The sequence below is a fragment of the Eucyclogobius newberryi genome, unplaced genomic scaffold (genome assembly GCF_026437365.1).
Source record: "Eucyclogobius newberryi isolate DKJ021-1_F unplaced genomic scaffold, fEucNew1.0.hap1 SCAF_5, whole genome shotgun sequence".
In the NCBI taxonomy this organism is placed as follows: domain Eukaryota; kingdom Metazoa; phylum Chordata; class Actinopteri; order Gobiiformes; family Gobiidae; genus Eucyclogobius; species Eucyclogobius newberryi.
This window is the reverse complement of record NW_027316167.1, coordinates 20623327-20649253: the sequence shown is the minus strand read 5'-3', so window position 1 is coordinate 20649253 and position 25927 is coordinate 20623327. Positions and strand designations below refer to the sequence as shown.

At 40.4% G+C, this 25927-nt stretch overlaps 1 protein-coding gene across 1 annotated transcript in view; it reads right to left on the bottom strand.

Moving 5' to 3' along the window:
- Positions 1–25927, bottom strand: part of LOC140380623 (CUB and sushi domain-containing protein 1-like) — a 357895-nt gene that overhangs the window by 205392 nt on the left and 126576 nt on the right. Inside the window, exon 3 of the mRNA XM_072464482.1 lies at positions 5117–5229. Within this exon, the coding sequence (XP_072320583.1) occupies positions 5117–5229 (113 nt within the window). The remainder of the gene's footprint in view (positions 1–5116; positions 5230–25927) is intronic.

Here is a 25927-nt window from a genome sequence, read left to right as displayed (position 1 = left end):
TTCAATTGTGGGAGATTTTATTGAATTTACTTGAAAAAACATGCATTCTTACTGTGACTGGGGTCTGACTCCTAAATATGGGACAAATGCAATACTGTGGAATATTTTAGGCAAAGCAACGACAACACCATGGAGACAAGCATGTAGCATACCCAAAACCAGAAAAGTTACACCTTCAAGAATCCATTAAAAGCACTAGTTTCTGGCTCCATGATGTGCAAAGATCAGGTTCATCTAATGACGTGTGCACTGTGTCAATACAGCAAGTGCATTTTTTAATCTTGAGTATGATCTGGTGAAGCTGGATGAACCCAAGTTATAAGTGACTCTGTTGTGACTCATTATTTATCGGTCTGAATATAAAACTGAAACGCTGAACATTAAATTATTGTTCAGAGAAACACCACAGGTAAAGACGTCATGCTCTACTTGGGAGGGAGCGAGAACAAAACTGTGGCTACGTCTTTTATTCAGTCTTTATTTAGAGCTCCAACAGTTCTGGCCCCACTTGCTTTGACATTTTGGCACAAAGTAGCACAGTTTGCTAGTTATATAAGACCATGGACACATTGTGTTGTGCAATTAAGGGCAAAGCAATTGCAGTAAATTTTATACAATAATTAGATGCAAACACGTTTATTATTTTTATATGAAAAAAGCTCAAATTTGAGACAAACCCCAGTGATTAATGGTGGAAAGCAGTTATTCTCTGCCTTTGACTCACACACCTGTACTCATAAATCACTTTTTAATGTTTGTCAGTGTGATTCAAAACAAGATCAAAATAAAGACATTAACAGAAGGCCAGATGAACAAACACACATGCACAGCGCTCCTGAGGCAACACTTCTGCGCCCGTACAGTTTGGAAACACAAACAATGGGATGGAAAAGTGCTTCCTGGATTTAATGACTGTCGCTGAAAACCCATCCATAACTATTCGGTCAACAATATACCAGAGCAATACAAGGATATACGCAGGAGTAACCATAGAGTTGATGTGAGCTCGAATTTAGCTTTGATATTTAGAGTTCATGATTCATAGATGAACTGTTACACAAGCAAATTGATGTGTGCCTGTGTTTTAGAGAGTGTGCGGAGCAGTGCATCTTCAAAAGGTCAGGGGAAGAAGAAATTGTGCAGCAAGAGTGGAGGAGTCGTGTCTGCCACATTGATAACATAATGCACCAAACAGCACAGTTATGTTGGAGGGATAGGATTAGGAAGGAGCTTATGATATTGAGAGAAATGTGTAGATACAATTTGGTTAAAATTACTTTCAAAAACAGTCCTATCTCTAGATTGTGACTATAAATTTAGACCTGCCGGATTAACAAAGGCAAATGCTGTCCCTATTCGTTTAACTTGGCAATTTATCTCATGAAATACAATTACTTAAGTTTTGTGCCGCTTGTGGTTGAGTGGATAGCACATGTGCCCACTGTGTTGGGCAGGGTGGGGCGGTCTTATACTCATTTTCTCCTTTTTTTTATAATGAATTACAATTACTTTAATTTCAATAACGTTTTTTTTACCAAAAAGTGTCAGGAATCAGAATTTGTGCACCAAATGTATAGGTCTAGACCTGTACAACCTGAATGGCAATTCTAGCGTGGTAAAATAATTGTGAATACAGTTCTTATGCACCACTTCTTAGTTTTGACAAATTTGACTACAGGTAAACTAAAAGGTAATTGTTACTTTTTAAATGTTCCTAAAAAAATAATACTATTTCCATACATAATATGTAACATTGTTTATACAAGATATTGTGGTGTTTAATTGTGAGTGTGTCTTATCCACGCACTTGATTGGCTAATGATTGGCTTGCCTGATGCCTGACCTGATGAAGGCCAGAGGGACTGAAACGTCACATTAATACATAAATAAAGAGTGAGACAGTGTGCAGCCATGTGCCTATTCTATAAAAGAAATGTTAGGGTAGAGCAGGGCTATTCAACATAAGACAATTTAATCCGGCCCACAACCCATCATCCAATTATATATATATATATATATATATATATATATATATATTTATTTTTTTAATCTTGTTTACTGGTTTAATTCTGGGTTAGTCCTGGTTCAGACCTGGTTGTACTAGTCTAGTCCTAGTTTCATTCTCGTTCAGTACTGGTTGGGTAATTTGGCAAAGCAATGTTGGTAAAGCATTTTGTATGTTATTTTTTACCCAACATTTTCTTACAGTTTAACATGCTTGTCCCATGTTAATGTTGGCTATTGTTGCAGATTTCTATACATGTTTCACCCAGTAATCAGTCTTGGATGGATATTTATATTTTTAGAGTAATCCTAATTGTGCTGTATATAATGTAAATGTATGTTTTGTATACTGCTGGCATTTTACACCTTGCCTGGAAATACAGTTGGAAACTAGCTAAACTAGAGCTAATACTGGCACATTTACAGAAATGTTGATTAATGTGCACTGACCCAGTTCAAGTAAACTAATAATAATAAAACAGTAGTGGCATGTTGTGCACCGCCGGCCCAGAGGCCTTGGCCCGCCGAAAAATCTGGCCCACAGGAAAATTAAGTTTAATAGCCCCGAGGTATTGCCCTGGAGTCTTGAGTTTGTGTAAAAATGTTAGAAACAGGACAAATAATGAGAGGTGAGAGAAATGATACCGTTTGCTCCCGGTGCCAAAAGGATATGTGAGAATATATGGCTTTCGTGTTCAAATGAGGCATTGCAAACTTGAGGGGGCGGAAAGATGATGTGAGGAAGGTACAAGACTGCTCCTGCGTCAGGAAGGAAAGAACAAAAGGCTGAGTCCCCAGGCTAACGTTATTGGCTAGGTTTGGTTTAGTTCTGAATTAGGGTTAGTGTACAATTTTCTATGTGTTTGTCTTGATTTAATGTTTTGTCCAGTCCATTGGCTTGTAATTCAAAAAGACTGTATTTCTAAATATTTTCTTAAGGGTGTCAAAAGTTTGAGAATCTCAGATGACAACGTTGTCACTAAGACAAATTCGACATGTATAAAATGTACCAGGACCAAGCTGCTAAAGCATGTCTGTGTCCTCTCTATCCATCCATCCACACATACATACATACATAAACACATCCACCCATACACCCATCCACACATCCACCCATACACCCATACACCCATCCACACATCCACCCATACACCCATACACCCATACACCCACACACCCATCCACCCATCCACCCATACACCCATCCACACATCCACCCATACACCCATACACCCACACACCCATCCACCCATACACCCATACACCCATCCACACATCCACCCATACACCCATACACCTATCCACCCATAAACCCATACACCCATCCACCCATCCACCCATACACCCATCCACACATCCACCCATACACCCATACACCTATCCACCCATACACCCATACACCCACACACCCATCCACCCATACACCCATACACCCATCCACACATCCACCCATACACCCATACACCTATCCACCCATACACCCATACACCCACACACCCATCCACCCATACACCCATACACCCATCCACACATCCACCCATACACCCATACACCTATCCACCCATAAACCCATACACCCATCCACCCATCCACCCATACACCCATCCACACATCCACCCATACACCCATACACCCACACACCCATCCACCCATACACCCATACATCCATACACCATCCACCCATACACCCATACATCCATACACCCATACACACATCCACCCATCCACCCATACATCCATACATCCATACACCCATACACCCACACACCCATCCACCCATACACCCATCCACCCATACATCCATCCATCCATCCACACATACATACATACATACATACATTCATACTGAAATATGCAGACTTTATCCCTCAATTACTCAAAATGCAAAAAACGCTACAAACATAAATTGAAGAAAAGCCAGTATTATAGAGACACTACTAAACCCAGAATATCTGCAGTTCATGAATGGTATAGTGTACACTGTGCATCCAGACGGCTCCACTGTCTCCCTGTTTGATGCAGAATCCCCCCTAAGCCGCTATTGTTTGTGGGGCCTGGGCTATATGAGCTCTAACCAAACTCTGATCCCGTGTATTGTAAGGGCCTCTCAGATCTTCAAATCAGGAGTTGCGACTTCGATCACACCATTACTTTTTAGGAAACAGACTCACTCACCATTGTCATATAGGACAACCATTTTAGATTGGCTGTCCTATATGACATTGTTGTCATATAGGACAACCAATCTGGGAAATATACTACAAAAGAAGTATATTTCCCATCACAAATACTAAAATCGCTATCTTTAAAAATAATCTTGAATGCTTTACGACGCAAAGGCCCTGTGGTGCAAAGCTCCATTTGTGTGGCCCCAGAAAGCACTGATGGTGAATATGTGACGTTGACTGACAGGCCACTTACCTGCAGCTCTCCCCTGACTGTAGTCTCACATTAAACCAGATCAACGGCAGAAAAGTGCCACTCTATTTCACTGTGGCAAGAAGGGCCTCTGGACTGAGACAAACTTTGAGTCATTTTCAAGAATATGATAATGTATCTATGCTTAACTAAAATGTTCTCTGTTTGACTATTGACTTCAGATGTTGTAGATTCTGAGTGGAATACATTGTATATTGATTTGGAAAATGTGCTTTGTGTATGTGCCCTTGGAGTAAATACAGATGTGCTGCTGTTTAGTGGTTGGACAAAGAAAACTACAGAACCTACAGAGAATCATAAAAACAATAATGACACCCGTCTAAGATATTATCTGTAGGAACAACATCATTATTTTGAGGTAACTAAGTAATATCCTGGCCATAATTGTTTTTCTTCACGACGTTTGCAGGGCTCCGTAGAAAACACAAGAATAGTTCTATCCAACAAAACATTGTTTCACGTGAGCCTATGATGTCAAGCTGATAACGACTAGTCCAACCAATAGATGGATGTGCAGATAAATGTGAATGTCACTGTATGGAACTGTTCATTTGCAGGGGACCAATAAAATAAGCATATTTGTCATTGTGGTTGTGCAAGATGTATTGCTGTCACGCAGTTGGTAAAGCAAATCAACATTTTCTCAGTCATGCATTCTTTTCACATTTCTTACCTTCATACACAGCCTTGAAGCCCTGTGCACTGACAGCAAAGTCTGTGGTGAACCATAAGGCCAATATAGATCCACTGCTGACAATAGGAGAGGGCAGCATGAATCCTGACAACCTGAAAAACATAAGACCAAATGTTAAATCTATTTCTTGCTAATGGATTGAGCTATTGTGCAGAGCTTGGCATATGTGCTGCCTCTTGGACCACTCGACCACTGGGCAGCACGACCCAGACATTTTTTTATTTCGCTTTGTCCTCTTGCAGTCTGCGCTCATGAACAAAAGAAGAACGATCGGTGTGATTTTCCAACTTTCTGAAAATAAATCTTTAAAAGAACACTGAGCTGTAGTAACACACAAAGACGCTGTCACGTTATGTATAGGCCTGAACCAAACAATAATATGGACGATTATAGCAATTAGGACAACAAATGTCTGAAGGTCTGTACTTTCCACTCATCCTTCATGCTAATTAATGATGTGTGAACTCAAACAGACATGATGACAAAATTGGCAGTAAACTGAAAATTAAGAAAATTAAATCAACTAAACTGTGTAAAGAAGAATGAAGGGGATTATTTTGTTTATTTCAAGTGTTGTTATGGCTTTTTGCTGCCCCTTTGGGACATTTGCTGTTTGGCCAAGGCAGCTGGCACCTTGATCCACTCGAGGAAAAGTGATCGGGATAAGCAGAGCATAATAATGACCATTCAGTGCTTTTCAGTGGTTATAGTTAAGTAGAAGATTGATGAAAGAAGCTCTTCAGACATCAGAATACTGGGAACGATTGGGGGAAATCACGGCAATTACAAACTGTCAAGAATAAAAGAGACGGTTGAGTATTACGCTTTGCCTAAGACCAAATGTCAGATGATTGGTGCGCCATGGGAACGGTCTTCTATGTCAAAGATTTGTCTCTTCTTTGCTTTAGCTTTTACTTTTTTACTTTATTTTGTGGAAAGCCCCTTGAGGTATGCCATCACATTTTCAAGGGGGTCCAAAGACATCGTTATACCTAAAATACAATAGACAGAATACAATAATTACACAGACAGGACAAACTTGCACAGACAGGACAAACTTGCTCCCATTAATCCCTCTCCCTCCCGAATGTGGGTTGATGAGGTGGACCTTCAATAGTCCAGGAGTGATCCATATCAGAGAAAAGCCCAAAAGGCAATTATTAGTACAAACTGAAAGCGATAACATTTTCTAGAACTCTCCCATTATTCACATAAATACACTGCAAAGAGATATTTTCTATTTCTTACCAGGAATTTCCATAAAACAAAAACATAGTATCATCACAGCCGATAATACATTTTTCATCAATATTGTATAATAGGAAGCTAATCCAAACTAGAAGCATAAGCAAAGGGTTTTGAGGTATGAAATTGACAGAATAAATTTACAAAGAGAGTTGAAGAGTATGTTCAGTGGTCGGGGATTCATATGTATTTTGCTATATCAGCATAGTCAATGATATGTAAAACCAAATGAGTAATGATTATTTTTCTGAAAGTCAGGCGAGTGCAGTAGTTTATAATGTGTTCAAAAAAGTATATAGCTTACATTTTTCATATTTTCATAAAACTGATTATTCTTATTACTAATCAAGTTGCAACTGATTTTGTACTATGATTTAAAATATTTGACTTGACCTTTCCAAACATAAATGATGGCTTGTATGATTGCAGCCAAAGCACGTGTTTAAAGATAGAAGTGACTTTGACTTCTGATCATTAATTGTAATTTGCCAGAGCTGACAAAGAGGTTTCAGGTCATTTCAGGGGATGTGCAATGGTTTGGAGCTCAAACAGAAACTGAAATACAAAGTAAAGAGGCTTATTGTGAACATTAATAACATTGCCTCAGCAACCTTAAAGCAAGGACGGACCAAAGCGGACGTGTGGGCAGCGAGAGAATAGCAAATTTAAAAAGTAGAAGAGATTTTACTAAAGCGGACAAAACAAAATAGAGAGCAAGTAATGATTGGAATATTTTGTGGAAATGATGGCAGTCCTAAGAGCAATAAATAATCCAGCCAGTGTATGACTTTTAATGTTTACCCTTGATTTAAAAGTTGCATTACACTCACTTTAAGGCATGCACTATTTATGTGCGTGGACCTATGCTTTTTTGATTGGGAACTCAGGAACTCATTAACATGGACTGTCTGTGTGTTATGGCTTCCATATTTCAGTCTGAACGCCTGGACACTGGGTATAATAAATCACCTTTTGGCCCAGAGGGGACAGCAGGTACATTGTCACATGAATATTTCAACACGTAACAAATAAAAAGGAGCACGTGAAATGAGAAACTTTAGTTACTGACAGCACGCCCATTCAATTTTTAATTTTTTTTTACATTTATTTATATAGTGACATTTATGAGATGTCATTCCAAGGGCACATACACTGTAAATTATTTTTTTTCCTGATGACACTGGCCAAAGCTCCACTCTGAGGCAGACGGTTTCTGCTTATGGGACTTCTATTGATCCAAGATGTATTGCCTATGAGGCCTTGTTCAGCCTGCCAGCTCAAATCCATTTTTGTCATATCCAGATTGATTTTAAAAGGTGCAGACAGCAACAAAAAAAAAAACACATTTAGTACTTTTTCAGCACTCAGCCTCTGATACAAAGAATAGCCAAGGCCACAGAAAGGTCAAAATACTGCAATTTGTCATGCACGGTTAACCACTTAATGGCTTTGAATGCTGCCTGTAAATCTCCGATCAGCCAGAACATTATAACCATTCACTAAAGTGAAAGCACAAATTATTAGATAATTAGACCATTATTAGACAGTATTATAAGTGTCTGTGTATGGTAATGTGAAGTGAACATGGAAAAGTGGAGGAAAGAAGCTTCGAACAAACCTAAAGATGTAATGAGATTGCTAAAAACAAGTTTTAGATTGTGCCTGTATTATCAAAGAAGAGACAAATAAACCATGTAAAAAGGTGTGAGACTGCTGCATTAACAGAATTATTCATAGTAACCCACAAAAAATAATCTTATTTAGCACTAGTTTTATACCTTTTGGAGACTCTTTTTTTTCGCACCTTCTTGCGACCGTCTGACGCAGAACAAAGGCACTCTGTTTAATTTACAAAAAACAACACAAGAGGCTGACTCACAGTTGTTAGAGGGAGAAGAATTCTTTCGTTTGGCTTGTTCAAAAGAAGAGAATGCTCCTTGGAATTAAGATGTTTGTTTTAGGATATTTCCTTCTTTTTCCTCTTCATACAGCGGTTACAGAGAGATTCAGCTTCTCACAAACTTTACAACATTATCTGGACCACAACCAACCAATCCCAATAATGGACGATATTGAGTATCCTGATAGTGATAAAGAGAAGCTATTTTTTTAAACCATCAGAAATGTGTATTATTTATTACAGCTTTTATTATTAACAATATTATCAATAATATTTGAATACACATTTATAGTATTGCAATTGTGATCAGATTTGCGATTTATGCTATAAGATTAGGATTTTTTTCGAAGTTCACAGTTAAACATGAATTGACAAAAAGACTGAACTCGGCCTATGAACTGAGTATGCAAGAAAATAAGAATCACATGTATTTCAGAACAACGTTGTACAGATTGAAACAGCAGCTTTTATACAAAATAAGCCAGGATATTTTGTTGTAGCACTTAAAAAATTCCAGTCTTTACGATTTGCCAATTGCCATTCAGATTGTGATTTCGACTTGGTTGAGATTAACCCCGCAGCCCCAATTCACAATATCACAAACATAATCATTAAATTTTTATGCTTGTTTATAAGAGGAAAAGTACGTTGGAATCTCTCACAGCAACTAGTTATTTTTGGTGCTGTGAGGTGAGATAGAATCAATCACGATGATCAATTTGAAGAGGTTTGAGCAGAAAGGAGAGGAGAACTAAACCGCTGTGCAATCAAAAATAAATATGCTCTTCTCGCCATGATATACATCCCATTCATCAATATGTTCCAACTATTTCACCGAAGACAGCAGTCAATGCCACTCACTATTCAACCACACAATGAACACTAAAATGGCCTGATCACTATTCACGTCTGCCTGCTTCTGTCTCTTCTCCTTCATTAATTTCGTACAAACGCCTTCTCCAGCTTCAGCTTATGTGACCGCCACATGAAACTACAGCTGTTTGACATTTATGCGGAAAAACTAAGTGAGCCGGGGTTTGTGGCCATTTTACGGGTGGTCAGCTGTCCAAACTAGTCAAGCGGCATATGCAATAAGACATCTTTACAGTGAGCAAACATTTGTGCATGTTATGGTCGAGTCCTGTCAGGCCACCTTAGTGTTGCCATGTCTAACGGTGACAGTCCCAGAGGAGAACAGCCACACTGTAGTAGTAGTAGTAGATGGATGTTTAGAGACAGCAGAGGGACAGTGATCTATAAGGCTATGGAGTACTGTGAAAACATGCAATATTCAATATGAATGTTGAATATTACAAGGACAACATGATTTACAGTCTGTGGGCTTTTCACGTGGCATTGCAGAACGTTTGGCAGTACTACAGTGAGGGAATTGGAAGGTTGTGTTTTACGATACAGCATCGGGACATTTCGTAAAATGTTGTTGATCCTTTTAAAGGAGACATATTGTGCCTTTTTAGGAACATCTTATTAAACTATAACATAAGCAGATAATCAATTTAATTAATTGTAAACTGCAATTTTGATCAAAAATACCTGAATGTAGAAACAGTGAGTGACTAGTCATACATGTCTTTATTATTTTACAGCATATTATGCTGTGAGAGTATTCACTTTTCAAATAATAATACAAAAAAGAATAGTGATGTGGGTGAAAACGGGGATTTTCTGAGCACTGAAGCCTCAGTTGCAGGACAATACAGGTTTACCCTAACATTTTGAATAAACAAATAAAGAGGAAGAGGAACTTTAAATCATTAAAGTTGATATTGCATAGGTTTGCATAGTACTTTGTTCCCTTTAAAAAGAACACTTGTTGTTGTACTAATTTGGAGTACTTCTATAAAAGATTTTGTGATTTTTATTTGTGAAAAATGCTGTATAAAGTTCACAACTTATTCATGTTTTGGTGTACATTTTCTTGAACGCTACCTCAAAGATAGACAATGTAACTTTTTTTGGTGAGGGTGACCATCTCCTGTTGGTATCCATGGAAATGTTATTGCTTTACCCAGAATGTTCCACGCTATGGCATAAAATTATCCATCTTGAAAATGATCTTGAAAATCATGCATTCTGTGGTTTCCTCTGCACAGATTGGTGTCTCATTTATAAAGGGTGCATACAAAATAAGGGCCAAAAGTAACGTACAGGATTTTTCCGCATTAAGTTTGGGATTTATAAAAAGACAACTTGACATGGAGTTGTGTCCGCAAACGCTGCACCCTGCGTACGGAGTTTTCAGAGACGAGGCAGAAAGTGATGTGTGCTCAAAGAGAAGAGAAGAAGCCAGTTTGAGGAAGTTTGTGTTTAGTACGCAATTCATTTACTATTAGCCTACTCAGTTAATCACAACTGCTTGCGATTGGAACAAGTCTGTTTTGTATTCATGTTAATGTTTTAACATTTCGAAAATGATGCAAATGTGGGGACTGGTATTTTTTTTTTTTTCAAGCAGAAGTTGGAGATGAAGTTTATGCAAAGCAATAGTCTACCTGTCAAAACGCTGCTGTCATAGGCTCTGTCCCCCCCTTCTTCTCCCCACACACACACATGCATCGCAGGTCCATGACTTCGCACACACACACCCATCGATGTGGATGCCCCCCCCTCGCACACACGTCCAGCGGATCCTCTGCCAATGTGCTTCGTCATATTTTTTCTACGTATGTGACATTTGGGTTTTGTTAGTGGCCTCTAGGGCCTGAAACTTTGATGCCAAAATGAGAAGATTAAAAATCATCAACATTGTACAATGTTGTTAGAGAGACAAATAAGTTAAGTTAATTTATTTTCACCCACAGTACCAATTCAAATTTCTATCAATTGCTCTTCTATTATGAATCTGCCATTTTAAAAAATGATCAGTTGTAGGTCTTTCATTCTTCATGAAATGATTTTTGCAATTGTCCCAATGTCCCAATAACACGGAGTGTATTATTTAAACTGAAGCTTGAAGGTGTGGAAAGCTGCTATTGGCACAGAACAATGGAATTATTTGTTTTTTCCATTTCAACTCGATGTCAGGCCAGAGGAAAGGCTGACAGAAAACAGTGAAGAAACGACTTATTCACTGACCATTATAATGTGCTTGACCGCGGCACTTGACCTGCGACTGGTCTGCTGGAGCTGGAACAATAGATGCAGTTGATGGGAGGCTCATGTGTAAAATGCGAGAGCCAAATGAAGTGGAAGAATTGACTGTGGCTCGCTGCTACCTGCGCTGAGGTAAAGCTGGACTCCTTGAATTGTTGAGTGGCTCCACATATAATACTTTTAACAAAGCATTTATTAATTCGTTTTGCACTTGAGAACAAAATGACTTAGCGAAATGACAAAGAGAAAATGGCAGTTTAGTTTGAGTACTGAGAACAAAGGAGCATTGTGACCCCGGATTTTGCTTTGAGGATCATTCATTTCACACTAGAGATCATTCTTTGTCATTTATTGGGTGAGCTAAGTATAACCTCATAATATTCTGGCAGCGACCTCAATGTCAAAAAACATTACTGTATTTGAGAAATGTAAGATAAAGATCTAAAAATATATCCAGAGACAATTTTGGATCATTGGAATCATTAAGATGCATCTTGATTAAAAGGAATAAAGAGGCTTATTTTATTTTATTACACAAGCGTCTTCATTCATCCTGATTTGTGACCACTTGTGGCTAGATTGTTCACAAGGGAAAAAACAACAAACAAAAACACTGTAACTCTGAAAATTATTTTGTAATGTCATGCCATGTCAAATGAGGTTGAATGTATTACAACACCCATTGCAATCACTTAAGTGTATTATTTCATTTCATGAGTAGCCATCGTTTTATACCAAACCTTCACTTTTAATAGCCCATGAATGGATACTTCAGGTCGAAACCTTTAAGCTGAATATAATTATGTTGTGTCACGCAACATTGGCAAGACTCCAACCCCAGATTAATTGTGATATACTGTTCACTAAATACCTATTGAAGCAGTAAATGCAAGTCCATTGAGCAAAATGCCATTTCAGTCTATGATAGAAAATATGAACTACCACTTTCACCCCCAAAGCAAGATCTCTCGAGTAATTTATAACATACATTCTGCTCCAGACATCTAGGAAAACAATCCATCCGTCAGACAAGACCAATATGAAGTCGCAAATAAATATGACCAGTTTCCACCATTGTCCCACAGACAGTTTCTTTCTCACAGAGCTGGGCACACGTCACAGTTGTACAGTAGATGTATGTGCCACACTCTAACTATTTGTTTCCAAATGTCGGGAAATGTAATCCATTTTTTAAGTCTGTCTGGCGGAACAGTAGTTCATCAGTGACACGAGTTGGCTTGAGGTAAATGGAGAGGGGAGTGAGGGAGGAGAGAGGACAGCAATGAGAACAAATAGACACTAACCACAGCCAGTGTGTGGAGTAACCACATTAGAAGTGTCAATACAGGGAGGAGAATAAATTAAAGTCACTGTATAACAGACTCCAATTGTCAGGAAACTACCCAAACAATACAACAATCATTTACAATATCTAGTAGTTCCATTTATGTTGTTTTGTGCGTTATGCCTATTGCAACCTTTGAAATTTAGGCCTGTAATGTTGATGTTCATCACAACCTAACATCTACTAACAAACCCTAATGCAAATCAAAACCAAGTTGTTGTTGAACACATGTGTATTTTTTGTATTTATTTTTTAATAAAAAGCATGTTTAGTGTGTATCAGTGATCCGTAATTTAGCCTTCAGGCTGCGAAACATGGTTATCCCCCAACCGGCTATTGTAGCCTTAAGCTCATTTGGCTAATGGTGCTGACTTAACAGAAATTTTCAGATGGTTTTAGTCCAAGGTATTTAAAATAGTCTGGAGTTTAGAGACATCCCTCTGCTGCAGAAATACACTTTGTTGTTCCTCTGGCACCCACAAAGTCAAATAGAGACATGAAATAAAGAAACACAGGAACACATGCAGGATCACACAGATCAACTAGAAGGTGGTAGCTCTGCCACAGTGTTGTTCACAGCTTCTGAGTACCTTGCTCAAGGGTACTCTAGCAATGGGGGGTAGTCGAAGTGTGTGATACTATTCAGGTCTTGAGAGAAGCACCCACAGTGCAATTCAGCGTCTGTCAATTTGTCTCTCTCTTAGTGTTGGCCCATCTGCCCCTGTGTGTGCCTCTGTGTGCACAGGTGGACACAGCACAGTGTGATATAGGCTTTGTGTTAAGTTTCATATTTAAACATACATTTGTGCACAATCACACATTTTATGGTTTATGGTTTGGAACACCATCAAACCTTATTGCTCCTTTGCCTTTGATTTAACCTTTATAATTATACTTCCTTGTATCATGAGCCTATCATAACACAATTCATTAAGACACAAAACCAGGGTCACAAAATAATGATATAATTTAACATCAAACTATATATTTTCCTAAAAGTCCCACGATTAGCTTGTCAGCGTTTGTTGTGGCGACACTTGCTGAAGGTTACCAACACGAGAACGTGTAATTGGTGCTTGAAAGTGTCCTGTCAGTGAAGTTAAACATGGACCTGCTCTGATGTGCTCAGTGTTAATTACACTGTCTGCTGGCCTCTAAAAGACGAGTGCTGCCTCTTTTTTCTGGCTTGCCATTTGTATCAGTCATTACAATGCACTGCAGAAATAGCATGCATTAAAAATGCAAATTACCTTGAGTTTTTGTGAACAGTCACAGTAATTCAGGTCAAAATGGGCACAAAAACCTTTCCAAATCCCAGCGGGACCAATTTATCAGTGTTGTGCTGAGAAACAGGAGCAGGGCACTGGAATATTGTGAGTAGGCTGCTGGCACTGAGCCACATCTGACCAGGGTTTTTCTGGACTAACACAGCTGGCTGCTCAGTGAAGTTTCATTCATCCTGGATTGGGCTCAAGCACTGAAATGTTGATACAGGGTCAGACACATACAGTAATACTCTGAGCTCTGTTGAGCACAAGTTATCAATTTACTCACTGGACCTTGGGCAGAAAATACTTTCTCAAAAGTGTAATATAAACTGTAAAGCGCTCTGATAAATAAATTGAACTGTATTAAAATGTGTATATAATTTATAGAACAGCCTTCAGCAAGCTTGTATTCTGAGATGTTTCTTTGTGGGCACTAGAAACGATGGCCGATAGTTTAACCTATCAAAAATTTACAAAAACATTGAGCATCAATAATATAAAAGAAAACACAAGCTTGACCTGAAACTGTTCTAGTCTGAAACAATGATGTCTGGCAGACTCTGGCTCCACTCTATTTGTAATGTGGGACACTTGGAGTTAGACCAAAAAAGTTAAAGATGTGTGCTGTAAATATATGCCAAACGTAAGGTCTCCTGGAAAATGGGCCAATCTATTTGAAATATAAAAAAAACAAATGAGGCATATTGTTGTTGTTAAATAATCTAAATTATGGAAATGCAGCTCCCTTGGCTTTAGTGAAGACCAGGGCCAACTCTGCCGTGTAGTACAGTGCTTATTACTCTATTGAGCGCTGGAACCAACTCAACTGGTTTCAAAAGTGCAGCGCTAGGACTTATTACATTTTTACAAGACAGGATTGGTATTCAATATAACAACATATACAATGCATTGTGTAAAACTCTTTGCAGGATTATTTTTCTATTGAATGTTGTTGGGAGCCAAGAACAAAATTACTTATTTTTGGGTAAATCTACTGTTTTTTTTTTTTATTTATTCATGAACCTGTTTTGATTCATTCTTCAACAAAGCAATAACGCATTTGTAAAAACTAAAACAGTACGAACTATGTTCACAGATCTAGAGTATAGATTTAGTTATTGTGTATTTACAATTACACAATAGAATAACGTCAGAAACTTCATAGCTTTGTTTAGAGATGATAATAATAATAATAATAATAATAATAATAATAAATATAGCCACAAGCGGCAATGATCGGCCCTCGCCACGCCGCCGCCACGCCGCAAGAGGAGGGGGCGCTAACGCGCCCCAATTGTCCTTTTATTACGCCTACTGCTGAATCTGTGACGCTGTCACATCTTCTCCCCTTTGTTTTACCATCAAAAAGCTATTTTATTTTGAATTCTTGGCAAAATGTGCGGCTCTGCCGCACAGACACCGTGACTCTTTGAATGAAAATGTGGATAACTTTTGATGGTCCTGAAGATGAGTCTCACCAAATTTCAGGTTAATAGGGCTGACGCCCTGGGAGGAGTTTGTGAAAGTCTAAAGTGTAAACATGTTCTGGCGATTTCCCCATTGGAATAACATGAAAGGTTTCGGTCATCGTTACGGCAACGCCATAACAATTATGACATGGGTCTCATTGACTTTTTTGATGGGGATGCTAAAATTGAGTTGTGTGTCAAATTTCATATAATTTCGCAAAACTAAACATTTAACCTCCATATAAAATCTGTAGGGGGCGCTGTGGCGCCAAATGAATTTATTTCACTTCAAGTAGGTTTAGGGCAAAGAGTTTAACAACTGATTCTAATTTGACGCAATTCGGACTTTATCTGCGCAAACGGCAGAAATTTTAAATATGGGAGATTTCTGAAACTCTAGCTACAGTTTGCGGCTTCGCCGCACAGAGACCGTGAGAGGTATCAATGTAATTTGGATAACTTTTGATGTCCCACTCCTCAGTAGCATTTTCACCAAATTTCAGCTTTTTAGGGCCAACGCCCATGGAGGAGTTCGTAAAAGTACGACGTTTGGAAAAACTCCGAAGTCATGTTTAGCCATTTTTGAAGCAATATGGCCGACATTTGGTTTGGCAGACGGCGTTGCCGTAATAATATTTTTTACTTCTCTTGTCACCATCTACCTCTGCGCCAAATTTCATGATTCTACGATCATATTTTTTTTGGGTCATTTCCCATCTCTCAATGCATTTTTGGTACATTTGGGGGCGCTGACGCGCCAATTTTTTTTATTTTAGAAAAAGGAAATAGCCAGAATGTAGAGAGGCACGATTTTTAGAGGCGTGCAAATTTTTGTGACTTTTCGTCAATGTTCACTGGGTGAAAAATAGGGGGGTTGGTCCCGAGAAGAAGAAGAAGAAGAAATATAGCCGCAAGCGGCAATGATCGGCCCTCGCCACGCCGCCGCCACACCGCCGCCACGCCGCAAGAGGAGGGGGCGCTAACGCGCCCCAATTGTCCTTTTATCACGCCTACTGCTGAATCTGTGACGCTGTCACATCTTCTCCCCTTTGTTTTACCATCAAAAAGCAATTTTATTTTGAATTCTTGGCAAAATGTGCGGCTTTGCCGCACAGACACCGTGACTCTTTGAATGAAAATGTGGATAACTTTTGATGGTCCTGAAGATGAGTCTCACCAAATTTCAGGTTAATAGGGCTGACGCCCTGGGAGGAGTTTGTGAAAGTCTAAAGTGTAAACATGTTCTGGCGATTTCCCCATTGGAATAACATGAAAGGTTTCGGTCATCGTTACGGCAACGCCATAACAATTATGACATGGGTCTCATTGACTTTTTTGATGGGGATGCTAAAATTGAGTTGTGTGTCAAATTTCATATAATTTCGCAAAACTAAACATTTAACCTCCATATAAAATCTGTAGGGGGCGCTGTGGCGCCAAATGAATTTATTTCACTTCAAGTAGGTTTAGGGCAAAGAGTTTAACAACTGATTCTAATTTGACGCAATTCGGACTTTATCTGCGCAAACGGCAGAAATTTTAAATATGGGAGATTTCTGAAACTCTAGCTACAGTTTGCGGCTTCGCCGCACAGAGACCGTGAGAGGTATCAATGTAATTTGGATAACTTTTGATGTCCCACTCCTCAGTAGCATTTTCACCAAATTTCAGCTTTTTAGGGCCAACGCCCATGGAGGAGTTCGTAAAAGTACGACGTTTGGAAAAACTCCGAAGTCATGTTTAGCCATTTTTGAAGCAATATGGCCGACATTTGGTTTGGCAGACGGCGTTGCCGTAATAATATTTTTTACTTCTCTTGTCACCATCTACCTCTGCGCCAAATTTCATGATTCTACGATCATATTTTTTTTGGGTCATTTCCCATCTCTCAATGCATTTTTGGTACATTTGGGGGCGCTGACGCGCCAATTTTTTTTATTTTAGAAAAAGGAAATAGCCAGAATGTAGAGAGGCACGATTTTTAGAGGCGTGCAAATTTTTGTGACTTTTCGTCAATGTTCACTGGGTGAAAAATAGGGGGGTTGGTCCCGAGAAGAAGAAGAAGAAGAAATATAGCCGCAAGCGGCAATGATCGGCCCTCGCCACGCCGCCGCCACACCGCCGCCACGCCGCAAGAGGAGGGGGCGCTAACGCGCCCCAATTGTCCTTTTATCACGCCTACTGCTGAATCTGTGACGCTGTCACATCTTCTCCCCTTTGTTTTACCATCAAAAAGCAATTTTATTTTGAATTCTTGGCAAAATGTGCGGCTTTGCCGCACAGACACCGTGACTCTTTGAATGAAAATGTGGATAACTTTTGATGGTCCTGAAGATGAGTCTCACCAAATTTCAGGTTAATAGGGCTGACGCCCTGGGAGGAGTTTGTGAAAGTCTAAAGTGTAAACATGTTCTGGCCCCATTGGAATAACATGGGAGGTTTCGGTCATCGTTACGGCAACGCCATAACAATTATGACATGGGTCTCATTGACTTTTTTGATGGGGATGCTAAAATTGAGTTGTGTGTCAAATTTCATATAATTTCGCAAAACTAAACATTTAACCTCCATATAAAATCTGTAGGGGGCGCTGTGGCGCCAAATGAATTTATTTCACTTCAAGTAGGTTTAGGGCAAAGAGTTTAACAACTGATTCTAATTTGACGCAATTCGGACTTTATCTGCGCAAACGGCAGAAATTTTAAATATGGGAGATTTCTGAAACTCTAGCTACAGTTTGCGGCTTCGCCGCACAGAGACCGTGAGAGGTATCAATGTAATTTGGATAACTTTTGATGTCCCACTCCTCAGTAGCATTTTCACCAAATTTCAGCTTTTTAGGGCCAACGCCCATGGAGGAGTTCGTAAAAGTACGACGTTTGGAAAAACTCCGAAGTCATGTTTAGCCATTTTTGAAGCAATATGGCCGACATTTGGTTTGGCAGACGGCGTTGCCGTAATAATATTTTTTACTTCTCTTGTCACCATCTACCTCTGCGCCAAATTTCATGATTCTACGATCATATTTTTTTTGGGTCATTTCCCATCTCTCAATGCATTTTTGGTACATTTGGGGGCGCTGACGCGCCAATTTTTTTTATTTTAGAAAAAGGAAATAGCCAGAATGTAGAGAGGCACGATTTTTAGAGGCGTGCAAATTTTTGTGACTTTTCGTCAATGTTCACTGGGTGAAAAATAGGGGGGTTGGTCCCGAGAAGAAGAAGAAGAAGAAATATAGCCGCAAGCGGCAATGATCGGCCCTCGCCACGCCGCCGCCACACCGCCGCCACGCCGCAAGAGGAGGGGGCGCTAACGCGCCCCAATTGTCCTTTTATCACGCCTACTGCTGAATCTGTGACGCTGTCACATCTTCTCCCCTTTGTTTTACCATCAAAAAGCAATTTTATTTTGAATTCTTGGCAAAATGTGCGGCTTTGCCGCACAGACACCGTGACTCTTTGAATGAAAATGTGGATAACTTTTGATGGTCCTGAAGATGAGTCTCACCAAATTTCAGGTTAATAGGGCTGACGCCCTGGGAGGAGTTTGTGAAAGTCTAAAATGTAAACATGTTCTGGCCCCATTGGAATAACATGGGAGGTTTCGGTCATCGTTACGGCAACGCCATAACAATTATGACATGGGTCTCATTGACTTTTTTGATGGGGATGCTAAAATTGAGTTGTGTGTCAAATTTCATATAATTTCGCAAAACTAAACATTTAACCTCCATATAAAATCTGTAGGGGGCGCTGTGGCGCCAAATGAATTTATTTCACTTCAAGTAGGTTTAGGGCAAAGAGTTTAACAACTGATTCTAATTTGACGCAATTCGGACTTTATCTGCGCAAACGGCAGAAATTTTAAATATGGGAGATTTCTGAAACTCTAGCTACAGTTTGCGGCTTCGCCGCACAGAGACCGTGAGAGGTATCAATGTAATTTGGATAACTTTTGATGTCCCACTCCTCAGTAGCATTTTCACCAAATTTCAGCTTTTTAGGGCCAACGCCCATGGAGGAGTTCGTAAAAGTACGACGTTTGGAAAAACTCCGAAGTCATGTTTAGCCATTTTTGAAGCAATATGGCCGACATTTGGTTTGGCAGACGGCGTTGCCGTAATAATATTTTTTACTTCTCTTGTCACCATCTACCTCTGCGCCAAATTTCATGATTCTACGATCATATTTTTTTTGGGTCATTTCCCATCTCTCAATGCATTTTTGGTACATTTGGGGGCGCTGACGCGCCAATTTTTTTTATTTTAGAAAAAGGAAATAGCCAGAATGTAGAGAGGCACGATTTTTAGAGGCGTGCAAATTTTTGTGACTTTTCGTCAATGTTCACTGGGTGAAAAATAGGGGGGTTGGTCCCGAGAAGAAGAAGAAGAAGAAATATAGCCGCAAGCGGCAATGATCGGCCCTCGCCACGCCGCCGCCACACCGCCGCCACGCCGCAAGAGGAGGGGGCGCTAACGCGCCCCAATTGTCCTTTTATCACGCCTACTGCTGAATCTGTGACGCTGTCACATCTTCTCCCCTTTGTTTTACCATCAAAAAGCAATTTTATTTTGAATTCTTGGCAAAATGTGCGGCTTTGCCGCACAGACACCGTGACTCTTTGAATGAAAATGTGGATAACTTTTGATGGTCCTGAAGATGAGTCTCACCAAATTTCAGGTTAATAGGGCTGACGCCCTGGGAGGAGTTTGTGAAAGTCTAAAGTGTAAACATGTTCTGGCCCCATTGGAATAACATGGGAGGTTTCGGTCATCGTTACGGCAACGCCATAACAATTATGACATGGGTCTCATTGACTTTTTTGATGGGGATGCTAAAATTGAGTTGTGTGTCAAATTTCATATAATTTCGCAAAACTAAACATTTAACCTCCATATAAAATCTGTAGGGGGCGCTGTGGCGCCAAATGAATTTATTTCACTTCTGGTGGTGCCAAGAGTCTCTAAAAGTACTGTAGGAGGTAGAGCGTTTAGCTACCAAGCTCCTGTGTTATGGAATCAGCTCCCGACCCATGTTAAATATGCTGACACAGTCTCTTCATTTAAGTCCAGGCTTAAAACGTTCCTCTTCGAAATCGCTTATGGTCAGAGTAGTTAGGAACAGAAAGATAAACCCACAGCTTCAGCTACGCTGCCCTAGGAGTAACTATGCTGGGGGAAGTATGACAGCTTGAGCACTATCCTCTTCTTCTTCTGACTACTTATGCTATCAAACAATATTTATTTTTTGATTCCACTTGCAAACTGTTCACCGCCTTCTTTTCTTTCTCTCACTCCTGAGGACCTGTGGACCCAGATGCCCCTCTCCTGGTGAAGTGGTCCCTGCCCTGTGTGGACGGTCCCTCATCTGCCTGAAGAGTGGCTCCAGTTCGCCTCAGTCGGTCCCTCATCTGCCTGAAGAGTGGGTCCAGCTCGCCTCCGACGGTCCCTCATCTGCCTGAAGAGTGGGTCCAGCTCGCCTCCGACGGTCCCTCTTCTGCCTGAAGAGTGGGTCCAGCTCGACTCAGACGGTCCCTCTTCTGCCTGAAGAGTGGGTCCAGCTCGACTCAGACGGTCCCTCATCTGCCTGAAGAGTGGGTCCAGCTCGACTCAGACGGTCCCTCTTCTGCCTGAAGAGTGGGTCCAGCTCCAGTCTCCTTGTGTCCGTCTGTCCGTCTGTGAGAGTCGGATCTCTCCTTCACTGGAACTCCTCCAGGTTTCTACGCTTTTTTCCCAAAGAGGTTTTTTTTTGTAGTTTTTCCTGGCCGAGAAGGAGAGTCTAAGGACAGAGGACCCTGGGACATCGTCCCTCGCAGACATTGTTGATTCATTTCTCCCTGTGGCCCTCAGAGGCAACTGTTGTTGTGATTTTGGGCCTTACAAAAATAAATTGATTTGATTTGATGATGAAGTAGGTTTAGGGCAAAGAGTTTAACAACTGATTCTAATTTGACGCAATTCGGACTTTATCCGTGCAAACGGCAGAAATTTTAAATATGGGAGATTTCTGAAATTCTAGCTACAGTTTGCGGCTTCGCCGCACAGAGACCGTGAGAGGTATCAATGTAATTTGGATAACTTTTGATGTCCCACTCCTCAGTAGCATTTTCACCAAATTTCAGCTTTTTAGGGCCAACGCCCTGGGAGGAGTTCGTAAAAGTACGACGTTTGGAAAAACTCCGAAGTCATGTTTAGCCATTTTTGAAGCAATATGGCCGACATTTGGTTGGGCGAACGGCGTTGCCGTAATAATATTTTTTACTTCTCTTGTCACCATCTACCTCGGCGCCAAATTTCATGATTCTACGATCAGATTTTTTTTGGGTCATTTCCCATCTCTCAATGCATTTTTGGTACATTTGGGGGCGCTGACGCGCCAATTTTTTTTATTTTAGAAAAGGGAAATAGCCAGAATGTAGAGAGGCAAGATTTTTAGAGGTGTGAACATTTTTGTGACTTTTCGTCAATGTTCACTGGGTGAAAAATAGGGGGGTTGGTCCCGAGAAGAAGAAGAAGAAGAAGAATATTCCGATGCGAAAACAATGTTTCCCATTATTCAAATATCATAAACTATACATTTTCGGAAAGCGCTCGCGCTTTCCTACCTCATGGTGTGGGTCCCTGGTCACTGACGGGTACTTTCGATAATTTTGAGTGGGCTCCGCCCACTTTGTGTTTTTGGCCCTCTATACAGTAATAATGTTCAATTTTTGCATTACATGCTTATATGCACGGAACATGCAAGAGATGGGGAACGTATTCGTGAGCTACTTAGGGCAAATGAGTGCTTTATATGGGGATGACGACCGCGAAGCGGTCGTCATCCCAATGTAAAGTGCTCGTTTAGTGCGCACTTTTGCACGGGCTTCGCCCGTTTACAACGGTAATGTTCCATTTTCCTACTACTAATTAGTATGCACGGGGCGTGCGTGAGTGAAGGAGTGCGTTAGTGAGTGTTTGGAAGTGGGCGAGCACGTCGCGCTCGATTTCGTGCGCACTACGTGCGCACTTTCGCAGCCATGCTTCGCACGGCCTTACGAGATTAATAGGCCTCTCGCCAGCTTGTGGCGCTCGGGCCTAATAATAGTGTTATAATGGTGCTATGCAAAAACAAAATATTACTATTTTCATGACTGTGTCATGTCCCTTTCCTTTGTATGTCACCTAATTTCATTCCGTGCCGCCTGGTTCCTCATTAGAGAGCGAAAGATAATTAACAATAATTACAGTATATGTGACAGCTGAGCGTGCGTGCTGTACTAGGTCATTCAGTCTCCCTCAGGTGGTCGCATGTGATTATTCCTCTCTATTCCACCCTGCTGTCTCTATTCTCTTTCATTGCCACATATAAAATATAAGGCTGTATATGACTGTTTATCACACACACTCACAGCATGCTGGCTTAACCTTGAAGCTTGATATCCGTACACATCAATTGACTATAGACAGACAGAGAGCCTCATGCAATTGGCTTATAGACCGCAGATACTCAGGCGACAAAGTGTGCAGCCATGCATACACACCCAATAAGGACATGCTTGAGGGAGCAGGTAAAAGCCGCTATTGACCACGAAAAGGAAATGGTTATCTCAGCACGACCTGGACCCAGACATACGGTTCCACACTGCCAAAAGCTACAATTAAAGACCTGCTCGATGTTGCTGCGGTCGTCTAGACTGGTTGCATCCTTCACCTAAAAGCAAGCACGTAAGCACACCCTCAGTCTCTTTGGCGTTTGGAAGGTGTAATACTGAAAAAAGAAATGTATGAAATATAAAAAAGTAGCAAAGATTAGATATTAAATACACAGTATATAATAAAGGATGCCTATCTTCTATATACAGATACAGTATTTAAATCAACCTGCCCAAGGACCGCAGGTGTAAATTAGCATTAACATTCAATTCTAGATCCCACCTCTATTGCAATGAATGTGCAAAAGCTGCAATTTTTTTGGAAATGAAAACCTGAAGGAAGCCCTAACCAAATGTTCTGTTTCTAAAACTAACCCTAGTCCTAACCCTGACAGTGAAATCACTCCGCCATTTCCTTCACTGTCTGTAACACCACATGCATTTGTTCGTGTGTCTTTGTATACATTGTTTTTGCCAGAGTAAATGTGTGTCTGACCACATTGAAGAGCGTATAATCCGGTGCTATGGGCAATATCAACAGAGGGGGAAAAAAACACACTAGGCTAAAGTAGGCCAAGCTTTTTTCCAACACACATACAAAATAGTTAGACGCCAACGTAAACCGCGGCACAGCCAATTCAGTGGGAGAAAGGCATTATTTGACAAACCATAGAACTGATTCTCTATGCTTTGGAGAGACAGTCAGAGGGGAAATGGGGAGAAATGAGGCATTATTAAGAGGAAAGGAGTAAGGAGATCCCTTCCCTGTCCTCCACTTGATACTGCCAGGTTTTGCTTGATGCCAATGACACGCCTGTATGTAAATGTTTGCACGGATTTGTGTTTTAGACATGTATGGGCTGCATCCTGTTTGTGTGTATGGCCTGTGTGATGGGAATAAGTGGAAGGTGTGAACAGTAAAAGCTTTTCATTGTCACAAACGCGACAGGCCTCTGGGAAGGACACCTTTATGGACGCTGTGATGCACACATACACGTTCATACGAGTCACAGGGTGGGTTTGCACTCCAGAATACCATACTTTTGTGATAGGGATTTACTTCAAACAAACCACTTTATGTTTTCCTAAAATGAAGGCAGTGACACGTTTTCTAACTCAACTCAGCTTTATTTACCGTTGATCCTGACACGGTTCTAAACAGGGCCAAGTTACACTGGATACAGCATGTAGTCTGGTTTACATTTAGTTTTTGAAGCCAAAGCTAAACTATCATATACATTAGTCATTTATGAATCTTCACTTTAACTCATTTACCCTGCAGAAACATTTATAGCAACGTTTTATTTATTATTCACAAACTAGTCTTAGATTCTAAAAGGTTAAACTGGTGTAACTTAACTTTTACCATTCAGCGATTACTCATCTTTACAAACGTACAAATACACTGCCTGTCCAAAAAAAAGTCGCCACTTGAAATCAAATAAACAAATACAGTAGGTCCTCTCCTCCTACTGGAGAACTGCTGCATGTGATGATCGTTCAGCTGCAACACGATATTTAAACCAGACTGATGCAGTGAGTGGCTTCTCATTTATGAAACAACCATGTGGAAAGACAAATCCCGTGGTCATGGAAAAGATGTCAGTTTGAGAAGGGTCAAATCATTGGCATCAAGCAGAGAAAACATGTAAGAAGTAGTCTACAGATGTGAACCCCAGTGAGAGTGTTTGAGCTGGAGAAGGCTTTGTGCAGTGGTCACTCTCTCACATCATCAATACAAGATCAACTGGTGAAAAATAAAAGGCTGTGGCTGGAGAGCCGCGGCGCGGTCAAATTGCCGCGCAGTTTCAAGGACCGCGGCATTTCTACCCCCTGAGGAGACTCAGGTCTTTTGGAGTGACAGGGCCACTCCTGAAGACCTTCTATGACTCTGTGGTGGCATCAGCCCTCCTGTACGGTGTGGCCTGCTGGAGCAGCAGCATCACAGAGAGGGAGAGGAAGAAGCTGGAAAAAGTCATCAAGAAGTCCAGCTCCGTCCTGGGCTGTGCTCTGGACTCGGTGCAGGAGGTGGGGGACAGGAGGGTCCTGGCTAGATTCACATCTATGCTGGACCATGAGCAGGACAATCAATCAGTGAGAGACTGATCCACCCTCGCTGTGTGAAGGAAAGGTTTCGCAGATCTTTCCTTCCTGCTGCTGTCAGACTCAAACACTGCTAGCCCTGAACATGTGCAATACTGATGTAACCATGTGCAATACCATCATATTCATGTGCAATACTGAATCAACCATGTGCAATACCTGTAAATAAGAGTGTTCTATTTTGTTTTTTATACGGTTTACTTACCTGCTAATAGTATTACCTAGTCTTGTGCTAGCTATTTTTACTTTATTTTATTTTTATTTTATTCTATTATCATTATTTTATTATTATTATCTGCTTTTTATCTTTATTCTGTATTTTTTATTCTGTATTTTATTTTATTTTATTTCCCCCCCTCCATTCCCTATTAAGATAGGAGAGGAGTTTTGTTAATAAGAGTTTTTTTTGTTTTTGTTCATAAGAGTTCTATTAAGAGTGTGTTTTTGAAACTTTCTATAATCTGTCCTTTCCTCCTGTTTCTACTGCATTGTAACAACGAAATTTCCCCTTGTGTGGATATTAAAGGTTTATCTTATCTTATCTTATCTTATTTCCCTTATAGCCCGTTATAGCCTCATGGCTAACCCTAACCCTAACCTTAACCTTAACCTAACCTTAACCTTAACCTTAACCTTAACCTTAACCTTAACCTTAACCTTAACCTTAACCTTAACCTTAACCTTAACCTTAACCCTAACCTTAACCTTAACCTT